The 19,910-nt window shown below is 36.4% G+C and overlaps 1 protein-coding gene across 1 annotated transcript in view; it reads left to right on the top strand.

The window, feature by feature from the left end:
• The first annotated feature begins 5 nt into the window (after positions 1 to 5).
• LOC100930181 (cytochrome P450 20A1) overlaps positions 6 to 19,910 on the top strand; it is a 48,084-nt gene continuing 28,179 nt past the window's right edge. The window contains exons 1-5 of the mRNA XM_031958303.1: positions 6 to 180; positions 4,467 to 4,516; positions 6,934 to 7,100; positions 9,717 to 9,862; positions 16,060 to 16,227. Of these exons, the coding sequence (XP_031814163.1) occupies positions 109 to 180; positions 4,467 to 4,516; positions 6,934 to 7,100; positions 9,717 to 9,862; positions 16,060 to 16,227 (603 nt within the window). The 5' untranslated portion in view covers positions 6 to 108. The remainder of the gene's footprint in view (positions 181 to 4,466; positions 4,517 to 6,933; positions 7,101 to 9,716; positions 9,863 to 16,059; positions 16,228 to 19,910) is intronic.

Raw genomic sequence — 19,910 nt, 5'->3', positions numbered from 1 at the left:
ACCCTTCTGGCGGAGGGCTGAGCCCCGTCAGGGCGCGAAGCCGCGGGCAGAGAAGGACGGTCGATCGCGGGTCGGGGTCCCAGGGCAGGGGAGGGGGCGGTTTGAGTCATGCTGGACTTCGCCATCTTCGCCGTCACCTTCCTGCTGGTCCTTGTTGGAGCCGTGCTGTACCTCTACCCGGTAACCGGCCGCGCCCCCGGGGCCTCGCCCCAAGCTCGCTCTGCCAGCGCGGCAGCAGGAGGAGGGAGGAAGGGGAGCGGGAGGCTCGGGGCGGGACAGCCACGGCGCTTGCTTCCCCGCCTCGCCGGGCCTGGGGAGGGGGGCGGAGGCGGCGGGGTCACGTGTCCTTCCCTTGCTTCTCCGCCCTCCTCCCCCTCCTCCCTTCTCCCCCTCCTCCCCCCCCGTTGTGGTGCTCCCTCTAGCCGAGGGTAAGTTACCTGCGGCCCTCGCAGGCGCGTAGCCTCTCCCTCCCTCCCCCCCTACAGCCAAAGGGGAAGGGGGCGGGGAGCACGTGGGGCCAAACACGTATGCTTAAGTGTGCTTCTCCCCGCTGGGGAAATGTCGCTTTCCCGCAGGTTGCCCCGACCTCCCCATGGCAGTTAAGGGGAAACTCGTCCTGTCTCAGGGGGGGCAGTGAAAAAATGCAGGAAAACGCCTTTGAATCCTTAAGAGAAAAGCCGTTATTCCCATTATCATAACAGCTCAAATTTAGGGGGCGCTTTTTGGTTTGCTAAACATTTCCTCACCCCCTGCCCCAGGAGAGGATTCTTAGTCCCCATTTCTCTCTCTCTCTCTCTTTTTTATTATTATAACTTTTTATTGACAGAACCCATGCCAGGATAATTTTTTTACAACATTATCCCTTGCACTCACTTCTGTTCGATTTTTCCCCTCCTTCCCTCCACCTCCCCCAGATGGCAAGCAGTCTTATACATGTTGAATATGTCCTAGTATATCCTAGATACGATATATGTGTGCGAACTGAACAGTTCTCTTGTTGCACAGGGAGAATTGGATGCAGAAGGTAAAAATAACCCGGGAAGAAAACAAAAAATGCAATCAGTTTACACTCATTTCCCAGTGTTCTTTCTTTGGGTGTAGCTGCTTCTGTCCATCATTGATCAATTGAAACTAAGTTAGATCTTCTCTTTGTCGAAGAAATCCACTTCCATCAGAATACATCCTCATAGAGTATCGTTGTTGAGGTATATAATAATCTCCTGGTCCTGCTCATTTCACTCAGCATCAGTTCGTGTAAGTCTCTCCAGGCCTTTCTGAAATCATCTTGTTGGTCATTTCTTACAGAACAGTAATATTCCATAACATTCATATACCACAATTTACCCAACCATTCTCCAATTGATGGGCTCCATTCATTTTCCAGCTTCTACCCACTACAAACAGGGCTGCCACAAACATTTTGGCACATACAGGTCCCTTTCCTTTCTTTAGTATCTCCTTGGGGTATAAGCCCAGTAGTAGCACTGCTTGGTCAAAGGGTATGCACAGTTTGATAACTTTTTGAGTCCCCATTTCTCAAAGGAGGATCCTGAGACTCAGTTTCTTCCAGCAACCAGGGCCTGGTGACATCAGGAGGGAGAACTTTTGGGTCTTTCCTGTCTTCTAAGTCACTTAGCCTGACTGACCCATCTCATTCTAATAAAATAAATTCTTAGGTGGTTTTATATTTTGAGGCTCATAATCACTCCCTCTCCAGAATTCTTTGACAGGAATAGTCGTAGTTCTTGCTTCAACTCACATGTACACAGGTACAGTGCAGTACATGAATATAGACATTGTCTTAGTGATTAATTACTTCAAGCTACACTGTGAGTTTCTGGCTCTCAATTTAGAAAAGGCAGTTCTGAGAAAACTAAATCATTAGTAAATTCATTTAATATACATATATATTATCTTGATGATTATGAAAATCATCATAATTTTTCCTCAGAGCATACCTACATTTCAGAACAAGCTACACGAATGGTACAAAATATGCAAATTTAGGAGCCCTAGTCAAAGTTTCTTCCTATTGCAAAATTGTCTTTAAATTGGAATGATCTTTTGCTCTAGTGAAATTTTTGGAAAGCATCAATGACCTTAAGAAGAGAGGGAGTAGAGATATATTTAAATATAATATGTTTAGAGTTTTCTTTTTTTGAAGGTATTGAGAAATGAGAGCTTTGTTTTGCTTTTTTAATACGTTTCTTCCACAATAAAATCAAATTTTATATTACTGATTTGATCAGTTTCTGGGTGGTAGTGCTTTTACAAACTATATATCCTTGGGAATTAACATCTGCTTAATTTTGCTGAACTACAGCATGATGTTTATTTTAGAATAATTTTGTTCATTTCAATTCAATAACTATTTTTCAAGATCTTAAAATTTACAGATACTGTGCTAAGCACTGGGATTACAGAGCTTCAAGAAGCTTACCTTCTGACTCTTAAAATGCTATAGGAAGTACTATGTGAACACATGTGGACAAGAAGTGAATATCTTATTTTATAATCTCTCTCTCTCTCTTTCAACATACAGTATGTGAAACAGAACAGATACTTGAACCTTTTTTTTAAAGCCAAACAAATGATAAAAAACATTTTAATTTGGGCATAGAGAGAAATTTAAACCCCCTTTTTTATTGTCAAAGTGAGGGAGATTGTGTAAATCAAAGGATTACATTTTTTTTTCCATTTAAAAATTTTTATTGGTATTTTGTTTTTATCATCAAAATTTCTTAGTTTTCCTTACCCTCCACAGTCATCTTACATAATAAATAATATTTTTTAAAGAAAAAGAAAAGAAAAAATTATCAAAACTGATCAATATATTGAAAAAAGGTGAAAATATGTACAATGTACCACACTTCTGCAAAAGAGTGGGATGGGAGCTTTTCTTCACATTTCTTGTATGTTTGTTCTTTGTCATTTTGAAACATTAAATTTTGGTTATTTTGTGGTTGTTCCTTCTATTTTTATTGTTATAGTCATTGTGATTATATATTTTTTAAAAAATAATTTTATTTTGACACATCAATTACTTTATAACAAACAACCCAAAATACTTCCCCTTAAAAGTTAAGAAAATCTGTCTAAATTTTGTTTCATTGCGTTGTAATAAAGTTAGCAAATGATATCAAGACAAAATTTTTTCTTCTGCACAAGAAAAAAAAAATTGAGAAATAAAATCATGTCTTCTATTGAATTAAATGCCAACTTTTTAAGCTTAGTAAAAAAAGTTGAGGTATTGAGTCAGAGTCAGAGAAAAGAACTGGGATTCTGTCTGGAACTCTCTTATCCTATATTGTCTTATGTAGTAATATTATAATTTCCAAAGAGTTCATTTATTATTTCTCTAACAATGATTCCCAGTTTGATATAGATTGATAGATTGAGATAGATCCTTGCTCTCTCCTGAGCTCTAGCCCCATCACCAACTTATCTTTTGTACATCTTTAACTGAATTCCCAATAAGCCTTTCAAAGTCCAAAACAGAACACACTTTCCTCTCCAGATCCTCCCCTCTTCTGAACTTACCTATTCCGGTAGAGAGAAATCATCCAGATTGGCAGTCAATGTCATCTTCTGCCCCTTTCTTGAACTCACTCCCCTTATCCAGTCTGTTATGCTTGTCTTTATTTTTCAACATCACCTTTCCACTGCTTTCATACAGCTACCAACTTGTTTCAGGCTGTCATTACTCCATGTCTAAATTATTGCAGGAACCTTCAGGTTGGTCTCTTTGCTTTGAGTCTCTTCTCACCACCATCAGTTAGCACAGTGCTTGGCAAATAGTGCTTAATAAATGTTGATTTGATTTGACACCAGTCCCTCCTTCACTTAGTCAAAGTGAAGGATTTTCCTAAAGAATAGCCTTAACTGTGTCACATTCTCTCTTCTGATTCACTAAACCCCTCTGGTTCCTTGTCATCTTCAGTAACAAATACAAAATATATTTTTTGTCCCTTTTCTTTCCTCCCCACCCCCTTTTAATTCTGTCACAACCTTTCCTTTCTTTCTGGTCTTCTTATACTTCCTCCATTTATTCTGTGATCCTGCCACACTGGCCTATTTGCACATGATGTTATTCTCCAGCTCTGAATCTTAATACTGCTATCCTCTCTGCTTGGAATTCTCTCCTTCCTCATCTTAATCTCCCAGATTGGTTTCTTCAGTTCTCAGCACAGCAGAAGGCCTATTCGGTTACTCTATTACTGTTTTCTACTTTATACTATGTTAGCTGTATATCTGCTGTTTGTCTTCTCCATTTGCATGTGGCCTTCTTGAGGGCAGGGACCATTTTTGCCTTTCTTTGCATTCTCTGAATTTAGCATGGTGCCTGACATATAGCAAGAGCTATTATGCATTTATTAAAATGCTTGATGATCATTAGGTGCCAGCAGTTACTGTACAACATAAGTAGTTTGTTGTACTTAAGCAAATACCTTTTTTTTTTTTTTTAGGCTTCTAGACAAGCTTCAGGTATCCCTGGGATTACTCCAACTGAAGAAAAGTAAGTACTTCTTTCTTTGGTATCAAAAATAGTCAATTTACAACTCAAGTACATTGCTCTGAAGCCTATCTTCCTTTCAGATTCTTATTAACTCTACAAATCACATTATTCCTCTGTCATTCTTTCTCTTTACTTTATCAGTTAGCAAAATGCATCCTAAAAAGATCTGAAGAAGATCATCTGATTACCAGAGGATAGTACTTCATGCTCTCCTCTTTTCCTTCTTCCTCTCACTCAGGGTAATAATTATGCAGAAAGAGGAAAAAATTAGAAGGAAAGAAATTTTTTTAAAAACTGCTCAAGCAAAAGTTCTTCATTTTTCTTCTCTAGCGTGTAATATACAGTAAACAAAAACTGTAGCAGGGTAAGGAAGCTTAAGAATTGTGGGATGATTTTGTTATCTGGTTTTAAGTTGCTGAAGTTTCCAGATTATCAGAACAGCTCTCATTTAATTACAAATTTTAAAAGTACCTTACACATCAGCATTTACAGAAATGATATAATCTGGTGCATGTGTAGCATTCTGACTCCTGGCCTTCTTGGGAGCACGTGCCACTCCCATAGCATGTCTGTTTTCACCTAAGGCTATCCCGAGAATGGAATAACTTATCAGAAAATCCTTGTGGTGACTTGCCTACCCATTCTCCTGAATTCTGGAAGAGCTCGCAGGTACTGACTATTACATTCTGGGACAGAATCCCAGAATCTCAGAACTTAGAAATTTCATAGGCCAGCCTTCTTTTTTATAGGTAATCAAACAAAAGATCAAGTGACAGAATGAAGACTAGATCCAAATCCACCAACTTCTGCACCATCTGATAAGTCTTCCTGATAGGTTCATGTAGGTTAGAGTGTTTCATCTAATCATATTACCCAAAATATTGCCCTTGTACTTGCTGTTATTTCACCCTTTGCTCTCCTCCGGATTTTACTTGTATGTATTTTCTAAAACCAGAAACTAGTTCAGAATAGGATTAACATGCTATTTGTAGCTAACTAGAGTTCTATTGTGATCTGTGTTTTGTGGGGCTGAAAGTTTTTGGTGGGTTGGTATCGTATTAAATATAGCTGTTTGGTTGTCTGTGAGATGATCTGTAGCACAAAGACCATGTCTCAATGCAAATGAAGGTAGGTTGAGGTCCTAAAGATCAGAGCATGATTCATTTATTAACCAGACTAATAATAATCAATAAATGGGGTCAAAGACTCCACGTAAGAGTGAAAACTGCCAGGGTCTTTTATAGTGCTTTATAGGCTGACAGAGCAAAGCCTCAAGTCACATAGGTGAGCTTTCTTCTGATTGGCTAAAAAGTAAAAACCTCTGACATGAGCTTGACGTGACACCATTTGGATCGCCCCTTTTGAAACCTTCTTAACCATAAAAAGAAGTGTAATTTGGAAATTTGGGAGTGGCTACATCACCATTGATAGAATCAGCTTGACCTTTAGGTTAAGTAAGTTTCTCCTGAATGTAGATGAGGGATAAAGTTGCAAGGAGCAGGAGGTACATATCCAAGAATAGAATTGTGACTCAAGGGACCGGAAGTTACCTTGTAAACTTGGCAAGGGAAAGGAACATCAAGGGGAATATTAAATCTAGCTTAATTCTTAACAAAACAAAGTGAAAAATCAATTTTCAATTTCACATTGTTTGAGGCACTGAAACTACACCTTTACTTGCAGATAGAAATGAGAATATAATAGGGAATTAGCAGCCTCAGAATACAAAATCACAACCTGTAGCCAAATAATATTGCATTATCTATACCTTTCTTATCTTTTTAGAGCTTAAAAAGTACAGACTTGGTTATATTACTTTTTAAATTAAAACAGTTTTTAGTAAATAATATTTTTTAAATACACATAAAGATAGTTTTCCAACATTCATCTTTTAAAAGATTTTGAGTTTCAAAATTTTCTCCCTAACTCCCTTTTCTCTGCTCCTCTGATGGCAATCTTATATACATTATACATATACAATCATGTTAAACATTTTTCCACATTAGTCAAGTGAAAGAAGAAATAGAACAAAAGGGAAAAAAACTAAAAAACAAAAAAAGTGAAAAGTGTGTTTCAATCTGCATTCAGATTCCATAATTCTTTCTTTGTATGTGGATAGCATTTTCCATCATGAATCTTTTGAAAATGTCTTGGATCATTGCATTGCAGAGAAGAGCTAAGCCAATCATAGTTTATCATTATCTTACAATGTTGCTGTTACTATCTACAATGTTCTCCTAGTTCTGCTCACTTTACTAAGCTTCAGTTCATGTAAATCTTTTCAGGTTTTTCTGAATTCCATTTACTCATTACTTATAACAAACTAGTGTTTATATTACTTTTTCAATTCTTCTGAGATTAATAAGTTAAATCAACTCTTTTTCTCCCTCCCTTCCTAAATTTTGCTTTCCCACCAGAGATGGAAATCTTCCAGATATTGTAAACAGTGGAAGTTTACATGAATTCCTGGTTAATCTCCATGAGAGATATGGGCCAGTAGTGTCTTTCTGGTTTGGCAGACGCCTTGTGGTTAGTTTGGGCACCATTGATGCACTAACGCAACATATCAATCCCAATAGGACATGTAAGTTTAATTGTCTTTCTTAATTTTTTTTTTACTTTTAATATAAATAATGTGTATATTTACATTAAAAAGAAAGCTTGCCGTTCCAATGATCTTGTGATGAAGAAAGCCATCTGCTCCCAGAGAGAGAACTATGGGAACTGAGTGTGGATCACCTTTTTTTATTGTTTGCATGCATTTTGTTTTCTTGCTCATTTTTTCCCTTTTTGATATGATTTTTCTTGTGCAGATAATTGTGGAAATATGTATAGAATTACACATGTTTAACATGTATTGGATTGCCTGCCGTCTAGGGTAAGTGGTAGGGAAAGGGAGGGAAAAAAATTTGGAGCACAAGGTTTTGAAAAGATGAATGTTGAAAATTATCTATGCATTTGTTTGAAAATAAATAGCTTTAATCAAAAAAGGGGGGGGGGGGAAGACAAGAAAAAAAGAAGAAGAAAAAAAATTTGGTACACAAAATTAAAAATTAAAGACATGACTTTGCACATATCTGGTCATTTTTGAAAATAATATCAGTATTAATTGTACTCATACTTTTATTTTTAAAAATTAATTTTATCTTAGATACTTTGCAAATATATATACTTTATATTCATTTTACCAATTTAGTAAGTGAATAGATGTAGATGCATTCTAAGAAAGTTCTCTAACAAGTAATTTTTTTTTCCTTTATAAAACCAGAGCTTTTTTCTTAGGGGGAAAAAATTCTTCAATACATTTAGTTAAAAAATTTTGGAAGGAAAAGGTTAAGATGATTGCATGGGTCTATGGCATGCTGTGTGAAGTACTTCTGACCATGTTTTTTGCATCATTTTTATAACTTTACAATATTCCCATATATTTTTTTTTGCCTCCTCCTTTCCTTTCCCCCTTTCTTCTTCAAATCATGGAAATTTTTCTTGTGTCTGAGAACTGCTTTATTTAACATCTGTAATTCTCAGAACTTCTTTCTGCCTTCTATTTTTGTCTGGGAATTTATAATGTCTAGTAGAAAAAAACTGTACTTTGCTATTGCAATCCTTAAGATAAAGTTATTCAATTTTATGAACAAAATTGTCCTATTTTATTGATCCTTAATTTCAAAATTCTGGAAAACAAGCTTTTGTAAAGTGAGTGGCTCGTTATAATGGTCCTGTAATGATTATTTTTACATAATAATTACTGATATTAATGAAGGTAATGATCTACCCACTAAGAGCAGTGTACTAGAGACACAAAAAAAATTTATAACTTTGGATTAGGTTTTTATTGAGTGAGATCCATAATTGTAATTTTAAGTACAGGTAAATCTGGAAATAGATGAAAGATAAATTGTTAACATTTTTTTATCAAAGCTTTTTATTTATAAAAATTCAACATTGACCCTTGCAAAACCTTTTATTCCAAAATTTTCCCTTGTTCCCCCAACTCCCTCCCTTAGCTGGCAGGTAGTCCAGTACATGTTAGATATGTTAAAACGTACGTTAAATCCAATATGTGTATATATATTTATAAGTTATCTTGCTGCACAAGAAAAATCAGATCAAGAAGAAAAAAAACTGAGAAAGAAAACAAAATGCAAGCAAATAACAACAGAAAGTGTGTTGTGGTCCACATTCATTTCCCATAGTCCTCTCTCTGGGTGTAGATGGCTCTCTTCATTACTGAACAATTGGAACTGCTTTGAATCATCTCATTATTGAGGAGAGCTACGTCCGTTAGAATTGATCGTAATATAGTTTTGTTGCCCTGTGTAATGATCTCTTGGTTCTGCTCATTTCACTTAGCATCAGTTCATGTAAGTCTCTCCAGGCCTCTCTGAAATCATCCTATTGATCATTTCTTATAGAACAATAATATTCCATAACATTCATATACCATAATTTATTCAGCCATTCTCCAATTGATGGGCATCCACTCAGTTTCCAGTTTCTAGCTACTACACAAAGAGCTGCCACAAACATTTTTGCACATGTAGGTCCCTTTCCCTCCTTTAAGATCTCTTTGAGATATAAGCCCAGTAGTAACACTGCTGGGTCAAAGGGTATGCACAATTTGATGACTTTTTGAGCATAGTTCCAAATTGCTCTCCAGAATGGTTGGAACCATTCATAACTCCACCAACAATGTTATCAGTGTCCCAGTTTTCCCACATCCACTCCAACATTTGTCATTATCATTCTCTGTCATGTTAGTCAATCTGACAGGTGTGTAGTGGTATCTCAGGGTTATCTTAATTTGCATTTCTCTGATCAATAATGATTTGTAATTCAGTTTTAAATTGGGGCAAATCTTTTTAATTACTTACCATTTTACATATCCAATTCCTTTTAAAATCTGCAAAGGTTTTTTTTTTTGTTGTTGATTTGTTGTATTTGTTTGCTACAGTGATTCTCAGTCACTTAATGAAGAAAGTATAATACATTTGACATAGATCTTACATTGGGTTCCTAATCAGCGTTCCAATGACCTTGCCAATTTCCATTTTATCTTGATTTCTTCAGTATTGGGAAAGAAAATTAAGAGAGCTGAGGGAAAAAGTTATATTATAACCTCTAGCATTTTATCTTTTAAAGTTTTCTGTCTCTGTAGCTTCTTGATAACTTATCTAGAATTATCATGTTTGTCTTTCAGCACATCCTTTTGAAACTATGCTAAAGCCTTTATTAATGTATCAATCTGGTCTTAATGGGGATGCAGTTGAGAATCACATAAGGAAAAAGCTCTATGAAAATGGTGTAAACAAGTCTCTACAGAGTAATTTTGCTGTCATGGTCAAGGTAATGTGGCATATAATTTGGGCTCAGTTTTACAATAAATATTAATAGTATAACTCCACAAATAACTTGTCTCTCAGTAGTTGAAACTTTAATATATTTGCATTTCTAACCAATATATTCCTCTCTTAGGTTGTATGAGTTAGATTTTTTATTTCTTAATGCATTTGGAAAATATTTGGAAGAATAATATATAGGTTAGGAAAGCCAAACTACTTTTGAGTTTCCCAATATTAGCTTATTATAAGGAATAAAATATGCTTATACTTTGTATAAGCATATTTTAGGTAGGTAATGTATGTTGAGGTTTCCAATATTTCACTAATTAAATGAAGCTGTACTATTGATGTAAATATTTCCTTTCACATTTTGGAAATTTTTTTATAAAATAATTTTAATTAAATTTATATTTAACAGTAAAAAACCATTTCTGTTGATAACATTGTGATCATTAGACCAGTGCCCTCCTAAATTAGGTGTGCGATTCTTTTTATATTTTGTGACTTAGGCAATCTAATTGAGCTAGTGTCTGCTTCAGCTTTTTTCTGTCTTCATTATCTATGTTATCCATCCATCCATCCATCCATCTATCTGTTTGTCTATCTGTGTGTTTATCTGTCTAAGTCTCTCTATGTTGAAGTAGCCATTTTAGTATCATTTGTATTTACAATAATGGGTCTGTGGCTCTCCAGAGTTCGGCAGTCAGTAAACATTTACTAAGTGTTTACTATGTGCCAGACATAGTGCTAAGTACTGCAGATACAAAGAGAGGCATATTATTGTCCTCAAGATCATAACCCTAAGTGGGGGAAGACAGCCAATAAAAAGAAATTTTAAAGGGAAGTGTACCCAGCTTGGGAAGCATGAGTAATTCATGAGCCAGGTTGGGAAGTTGTAATGGGCTGAAACTGAGCAGATGCACTGAGGTTTGGACAAGCAGGCACTTAAGGCTAATTAACAATTGGACAATACCCTATTAGCATTTGCTTGGAAAATGGCCTGCCCCACCATTCTGTGCCGGCTCCATCTGTTGGCATATAGAGAGAGGAGGAGGAGGGATAAGAGGGGGGAATAAGAAAGCCAGAGTCACAAGTGGCCATTCCTCACTTCCTCACAGAATAAAAACCAAGGACTTTTGCTTATCCTTACTCCAGCTGATTCTAAAGTATCCTGGCTGCTAACGCGGTCATCACAGGAAGTGATCTGAGAAGTTGAAAGTTTCAGAGCTGCCTTCATCTTGAAGAATGATTAGTTTCTGGAAATCATGAAGTCCAGAGAAACAACCCCATGGGAAATGATGAGGTGAATTCTCTCATTACCCTCCTTAAATAGTGGAGGATTGTTAAGGGACAGGTCAATTCTCCTAGAGCCTCCACACCTGTGGATCATAACATCTGAAAGAGTTGCAGGGCAGCCTTTGCTGACACAGGTATTACTTGTGGACTGGGAATGAAATAAATTGGAGGCAGAAGGAAGAGGAGAGAGGTCAGACAACGCAACAGCCTCTCAGTCAGAGAGGTCAGAGAATAGCAATGGCCTGTCAGTCTCCTTGTATCATCCTCTCACATGAGGAGATCCATTCTGCAAATCTGGGTTGGATCTCCAGCAGCCACTGTCAGGTGGCTCCCGTGTATTCCAACAGAACATTAAGAAGTTCTCCATTGTTCACTCTTCACCCTTTCCAATCAGGGAGGGGGAGAGCTCTGGGTCACAAAAAGGAAAGACTGCCCAGGGGATCAGTCCTTTGTATGTGTACCCCATTTGTGCCTAAATACTAATATGCTTCCTGACTCTGGTGTTCATGTAAGATCAAAAAAATGAAAGAAAAAAGTGCTTCAGTTTTATCTCTTCTTAATTCTGAGTCAGCTCTATCCATCTGCAATCTGCATATTACACAAAGACTATAAACTGGGAAGCTTTCAAGTATTTAGGCAAAATGGATTTCTTAAGTAAAGTAAGCACTGGTATCCTAATCTGATAGCTTTTCCCTTCTTGTCTTGTTTACCTTAGTTTATTCAATTGTTAATTAATGAATAGATACTGTCCTAAAGAGCTACTGGGCTCAGTGTTAAAATGTTTTATTATTGATTGAGATACATGCCATTCATCTCTTGATATAAAATATAGAGACAGCAAGTTTCTAGAATAAGCTACTAAATATTGAATGACAGAATTGGGACTCAATAAAGATTTCAATGAGCTGTATTGAGATTAAATCTAATTGGAAGAGATCTAATAAGGAAAATGAAAAAATCCTATGTTTGAATTTGTTAACAGACTCTTAATGTCTTAATCTCTAAAGTGTGAATAGCTAGAGCCACACAAAGCAGACCTAGAGAAAGGTTTTAAAGAATGAGTAGTAGTTTAAGCACTTTCAGAATGAGGAATACAGTTTACAAACTGGAAATTCTCCTGGACAGGAGACCTCCTCCATGTTGCTGGAGAGGTAGAGATGTTATTCACAAATCTTAAGTGGAAAGGGAGGGGAAGGTGGATTTACAATACAATCATTTTCAGGATTTGAGTGGTTTCCCAGAACTAGTTCAGGAGTGAAGGGCAATATGGATGTTATTCAGTCCTGTGAGAACAGTTAAGTTAATTGTTAACAGTTAAGTGATTGTTTCAAATCCCAGGGTCTTTACTTGGGATGGGACCAGAGTTCTGCAATCTTTGATTGACTTCACTTAACATACACACAGAAGCCTTGCCAAGAATTGATTGATTATTTCAAGCTGCATTGATGCAACTTGCAAGTCAGAAAGCTGAGAAAGTTGCAGCTCTGAAAAATTTAGATTATTAATATGTTCATTTCACATATCTTGATAATTGTGGAAAAAATTATTATGATTTTCATAAATTCAAAGAATTCATTTACATTGATGGAGGAGATGTGATTAAATGGGAAGAAATTCATTTGGAGGGAAAAACAACCACCTGGTGATTTTTAGTGTATTGTAAGGTTACCACAAAAAGGCAGCATGGTGTATTGGATAGTAGGTTGGCCTCCAAGACAGAATGGTCTAGGGTGTAAGACTTTTGACACATAGTAGTGTGATTAAGTATATCACTGAACTTCTGAGTGCCACTATTGAATCTATAAGATTATAAAGTTGCAGAAAAGTTTCAGCTGTATATTGGTAGAGAGGATTTCTTCACTGGAAGCTCCCTTTGTTGATGAAATCATAGGTCTAGCCCCCTCCAAATTGAACAATGGACTATGAAAAATGCTAATGCTATCTTGTGATAGATAAAAATAAGAAAAATGGTCATCATACTTTGTCCTGACCACATATAAAGATTGTTTACTTTGAAGTGCCGTGTTTTTTTAAAAAAAAATTATATTCAAAGTAGAGTTCTTTCCAAGGAAGTTGACTATATAATGAGAGAACTTGAAACTGTCATATAAGGACTAATTGATGAAAATGTGGGTGTTTCGCTCAGATAAAAGATTTAATGAGGACATAATTAATTGTAACCTCCCAATATTTGAAAAATTATCATGGGAAAGAAAGATTAAACTTATTCTGCTTAAGCCAGAGGATGTTTTGGGGACCATTAAGTGCAAGTTCAAGGGATCTGAATAAAATAATGATAAAATATTCTCAATAATAGCTTTCTAAAAATTAAATAAGATGTCTTATGAGATTGTAGATTTCCTAAAAGCTTGCCATTGAAATTATAGGAAGTATTTGTATTTCATATAGGGATTAGAATAGATGGCTATTCAGTTCTTTCTAATTTTAAGATTCTATAATTTGTCTGATGCCATTTTATAAAAGAGATTCTACTTAAAAGGAATTGGAAGGATAGAATTTCTCTTTTATGAAGAAATTGATATACTTAAAGGATATATAAAACTATCATTAAATTCCGTAGAAATGCTATTGATTTTTGAGGGTTTATTTTGTAGCATGCAACTTTGTGGAAGCTGTTAGTTGCTTTAATACATATATATAAATGCTGATTCCCTTTTTAAAAAATTGTACATCCAGCATTTACATATTTAGGAAACTGTTAGATACTTTCACTCTAGGTAGTTGACCTTGACAACCAAATACAATGTTTGGAGCAGAAGACTTGAGTTAAAATCCTAGTGCTCTCACTTGATAGATTTGTTTAACTCTCTGGGCTTCAATTTCCTGAGGGTGTTGAACTAGATGATGTTGAGTAACTCTGACAGCTTTGAATCCTTTTACTTCATTAGATTTTTTTCTCTTCAGGATTTGAATTTTATATTTATTTATACTGATTTTTTTTAACATTTGACCTATAACCTAATTGCTCTGTCCATTTACTTAGCTCTGCTGCATTAAAATAAGTTTGTTGCTGTAAAATAATACTATTTATGGCTCTAGTACATGTTAACACATATTCTTTCCATATGCTATCAGTCCAATTCATCCTATCCAGGGCTTATTGATTTACAGTCATATGCACTGCTTTTTTTTTTATCCCGGGGCAGAAGGGTCACATTTGGTGGGACCCATAAAACATATCATCTTTTTAGCATCAGCAAAGCTAGACCCCAGAAATACACAGAGCTGAAAAAGCCTAATCCTTAGGCCAAATGGAGCATGCACCTTCAAAGTTGGGTCTCATACAGTGTGAGGCTGGGGATGAAATCTTTACCATATGACTTATAGAATAAACAGAAAAAATGCTACCTGAATGTTACTTCAGTTTCAGTATCCACCCATGAATACCAAAAGTAAGTGAAAAAATGGAAAAGTGTTCCCAATCAATCAATAATCATTTATCAAAAGGTTTATAGTAGCACTTTTCATAGCAACAAAGAACTGGAAATAAGATAGGTGCCCATTTGGAATCATAAATTATGGGATACAAATAATTGAATGAAGTGGACAGGGAATTAATCAGAATCTTTGACCAATTGTTTTCTCCTTTATCCAGATACTAAGTAATTGAGACAGTAAGGTATTAAGGTCTTAATCAAAGTACAAAGAAGCGTCTGTGTGCTTTTAACCCTTTATGGTGAAGTTCTTCAAGCTTAATAAAATTAGAGACAGGGAAAGGATTAATCACATCCCTTTAAAAAACAAAACATATTTCTGGGAAATGAATTGTGATAGGAGACAGCTTTGAGAAGTGACTGTCAAAAAAGCCAGGGACAGAAGAAAAATCCTTACCATTCCTCATTTGTTTGGCAGTGGGAAAGGAGATTCCTCTCCTACTTCTAACAGCCATGAGTGATATCTTTACATGGAGCTACTCCCCCAGGAGGAAACACTGTATCCAATCACTTTCAGGGGCAGAAAACTCAGGAAAGACAATTGAAGCATGAAACTTGAGTTGCTGTGGGAGTTAGGAGAGGCCATTGATGGTTGAGCTACAGGGAACAGCTCCAGGGAGCCCTACACAAATACTGAACTGAGGAGATATAGCTTGAAGATACTAAAAAAAGAGGTACCATTGGGACCCTACACTTTCAGCAGTGTAAGGATTGGATCACTTATATTCCTTTTGTGTGTGCTTCTCCTAGTATTCTCCCCTATCTTCCCACTGATGTTGGATATTTGTAATAGAGTGTGCTCCAAACTTAAAAATTTGTTATGCCCTTTCAGTAAATGTTGTTCTGAGCTAATTTATTTCTGCTGGGTGACTGTGAAAGGTAAAGATCATGAGAGCTCAAGAATTGTAGTTTTAGGAATGCTGACTCAGAATACCTTGAACTCCTGAGAGCTGGACCCAGACAACTTAATCTTCAAGTATAAATTAGAATGCTCTCCACTTAGAATGTGCTACATGAACAGTATTGTGTAATAGTAAGCTGAAATTATAAAGTGTTTAGAGAAACATGGGAAGTTATATGAACTGATGCAGAACTAAATAAATAGCATCAGAAGAAAAAGCCCCTGACTACAATAATGTTAATAAAAAGTGTACCCATTGCAAGAGGGCCCAACTCTTAAGGAACTGAAAATTCAGTAATGGCCCAGAGAGCTGTCAGCAGAGGGGGAAGGTTTTTGGAGGTATTTCATCTACCTTGTCAAACTAGTGCATCAGCAGTTTTTGCTGCTTTTATTTAAATCAAACAAAGGGGTAGGAGAGTAGCGAGAAGATAATATTAAGAAATGACTAACGTCAAATCAAAAGATAGCAATAAAATTTATTTTAAAAATACTTCTAAAAATTTTCAAGAGGTCATAGTTAATGCTAATAATTTTCCCTTCTGTTTTTAGCTTTCGGAAGAATTATTAAGAAAATGGCTCTCATACCCAGAATCTCAGCATGTGCCTCTTTACCAGCACATGCTTGGCTATGCCATGAAAGCTGTTACACAAATGGCTTTGGGCAGTAGCTTTGAAGATGACCAGGAGGTTATTCGATTTCAAAAGAATCACAACACAGTAAGTATAGGATCAAATTTCTAATTGTTTTATGTCTATATAGAAGGGGAATGTTTCTTATTTTATCTCAGTGTAGACAGAAGAAGTTATATACAGAAAATCATTGTTTAGAAGAGAAATGGGAAGAGGAAAAAAATGAATCAAATCACCTTGTCCTTTTGTGCAGAAAAGAATGATGCAAGTTTGTCCCCCACTCCCAAATTTTCTTTACATTCATGTTTTAAAATGCAAAATTGAGGCTAACTTTTAAAATTTATCATGCACATTTGTTTCTGAACATAACAAATTACCTTGGATGTTCTGAATTTAGTCTAAATAGATAGTGTCTAGATCAAATACAGTTTGGTCTTTTCTCAGGCTTCATCTCTTTGAGCCATGTAATTTTTTTTTAAATTTATTTTTTATTATAGCTTTTTATATACAAAACATGCATGGGTAATTTTTCATCACTGACCCTTAAGCAAAAATTTCTGTTTCAACATTTCCCTTCCTTCCCTCCATCTCCTCCCCTAGATGGCAGGTAGTTCCATACATGTTAAATATGTTAAAGTATATGTTAAATACAACATTTGTATACATATTTATACAGTTATCTTGTTGCACAAGAAAGATCGGATTTAGAAAGAAGGTAAAAATAAACTGAGAAGAAAAAACAAAAATGCAAGCAAACTATAACAGAAAGAGTGAAAATATTCATTACAGATCAATTGGAACTTATTTGGATCCTTTCATTGTTGAAGAGAGCCACGTCCATCAGAATTGATCCTCATATAGTATTGTTGTTGAAGTGTATAATGATCTCCTGGTTCTGCTCATTTCACTTAGTATCAGTTCATATATGAGACCTATAGTTTTTGACATTGTTAGCCATCCCTGCTTTTTCCCTTGGCTTCTGGTCACAAGTCTTTCTTGCGTCTTCATCTGTCCTACCTCCTCCTTCTCCCCCTCCTTTGCTGGATCATCATCTTTTCCCCATCCACTAAATGAATACATTTTTGAAGGCTTCTATTCTTTCCCTCCACTGTTTCCCATGGCAGCATCATTAGGTCCCATAGATTAATTTATCATCTCCTCGCAGTAAGTTCTCCAATCTACATAGTTAGTCCTGTCACTCTCCTAAACTCTAAACCTGTGTTGCCAGATGCCTGGATGCATTGTTGGCAACTTAAACTCATCTTATCTAAAATAGAACTTGTCTTTAACTCCAAATTTCCTCTCTTTAAGTTTGTTTGTTTCTCTTGAACTGGGCCATTCTTCTAATCATACAGGTTTGCACTTTTGGAGTCATTTTTGGAAACATTTTCCTCATTGCCCATCATATCCTTTCACAGCCTCTCTCACATTCATGTCTTTCTCTCTTTTCACAGAGTCTACTTTAGTACAGGCCCTTATCACCTGGGCTATTGCAAAAGCCTCCTAATGGGACTCCCTACCCCATTCCTTCAGTCTATGCTTCACATAGCTGTCAAATCCATTTATTCATTTATTAATCATTTATTAAGAGGCTGCTATGAACTAAACACTGTGATAGACACAGAGAGTAGAAAGGAACAAAATGTGCCCTGTCCTCAAGGAGCTTACTGGAAAGAAATATATCATGAGTCCAAATTAGTAAAGGTAAAATATATACAAAAGAAATTGAAATTCATTTCATTTCAGAAAGACAGAAAAACCATTAGTATGGGAACAGAACCCAAAACATAAAAAAGTTTTAAAAATAAATTTATTTGGTCACTTGGCAGAGGAAGGTAAACTCAAGACAATATGGCTCTCTCCCTCCTAAGTGCTAAAAGGTTTATAGTATTTTGATAAGGGTATTCATTACATTGATCATAGCAATCTTGCCTGAAGAGCAACTTGAAAAGCAGGTTGACTAATGTGGATATCAGTAAATGTAACCATTCAGTAAAATTTGGGTAGGAGCCAAAACACATGCTTAGGTGGACCTGAAGCAAGACCTGGATGTAATAACCCCAAACAGATTATTCTAGGTGAACCTAGAACCTGAAAGCCAGAATTCCTTGTGACCTTGTGACAACTCTTGCATTCCTAGATAGTTGTTGAAGTCAGGAGGGTATTCTAGGTGCACACAATCTCTAGTCACATAAAGTTGGATTTAAATAGCATAATGGTCAATAAGTTTTCTGAACAATATAATAATAAAGCATTTTCCCCATATTAGATGAGATCAGAATAGGTCTCCAGAAGGAATGCTGAGGCAGAAGGGAAGAGGGAGAATTATTTAGGTACTGGGGCAGCTTATGAAAAGAGAAGGAAAGAGAACAGTGAATAGACCATGCAACATGAGAGTGTGAAGGATAGTAACATACAAGTAGCCTGAAAAAGGCTGGAGTCTGGTTTGTGACATTTTAAAATGCCAAACAGATGGATTTATTTTTCATTTTTGGAGGCAGTTGGGAACAATTCGGAAGGCTGATCAGAAATTGGACAAAATTATTTCTGAGGCAACTCATAAGAACCTGTGACTACTGGACTGTAAGCAGGAGGTTTTAAATTCTTTTCTCTGTAGTTTTTGGGTAAGCTAAGGGGGGAGATCAGGATGTCTTCAGGACTCTCCCACCTTTGCCGCTCTGTCTTCCTATTCATGATGCTTTGGGAGAGTTTCTTGGCAAAGATACTAGAGTGGTTTGTCATTTCCTTTTCCAACTCATTTTACAGATGAGGAAACTGAGGTAAACAAAAGCTCCTAAGTGTCTGAGGCCAGGTTTGACCTCAGGAAGAGAAATCCTCCTGACTCCAGGCCTAGTGCTCTATCCACTGTCCATTCCCACTCTTATTCCCCTTCCTATTCCTCTCCCTCAATGCTTACGCTTAAAACAAGGATCTGTTCATGTCATTGCCTACTCATAAAATCTTCAGGGGTTTTCTATGGCCTTTAGGACAAAGTACTTAATCCCCAGCCTGGCATTTAAAGTCCTCAAGACCTGGCTCCCACCCACCCTTCCAGACTTTCCTCTTTCTGCCCGTGGTGTACTATGCATTGACTGGCCTTTTGGGATTCCCCTTTGTGACATCCCATCTTTTGCCTCTATGCCTTAGCGTGTCCCAAGTTCCCTCCTTTGTTATCTTTCTGTCTTGGAATTCCTGATCCCCTTTAAAGCCCAGCCTTGGTGCTGCCTACTCCAGGAGGCCTTATCCTGACTGTATATATTTGCTTGAATACGTGTAGTGTTCTATCAGGGAAATGGATTGGGGTCAGGGATTGTTTTGTTTTTATCTTCATATCCCCAAGATCTAGTACCATGTTTGACTTACAGTTTCTTATACACGTTTATCGAATAGAGTGATGTACATGTGCTTAGCAGAGATCCTGAACCAATTGAAAACCAGGCAGTGAATTAAAATCTACTTTCTTTGAATATACAATGTTCATTCACTGTTTTTTTTTTATGTTATTTTTTATCATTAGGTGCACTGTTATTTACTTTGTTTTATTTGTGGGGTTTTTTATTTTTGATCATTTCAGTCATTGAAAGGACATGTTTTGTCTTCTTCAATAACTGACTTAGCAGTCTAGATATTGTTCACTGACTACAGTTTTATGTACTCCTAAGGGGTTTAATACATTGGAAATGTACTGAAGTCTTTTTTGTTGTTGTTTTTAGTTATGATCTAAATCTTTTACTGCTGCTGCTTCTCCCTCCTGCTGGATGTTTGGCTTC

Source organism: Sarcophilus harrisii, chromosome 3, assembly GCF_902635505.1.
Source record: "Sarcophilus harrisii chromosome 3, mSarHar1.11, whole genome shotgun sequence".
NCBI lineage: Eukaryota > Metazoa > Chordata > Mammalia > Dasyuromorphia > Dasyuridae > Sarcophilus > Sarcophilus harrisii.
Note: the sequence above shows the minus strand (reverse complement) of the source record. Positions and strands in the feature narration are given on the sequence as shown.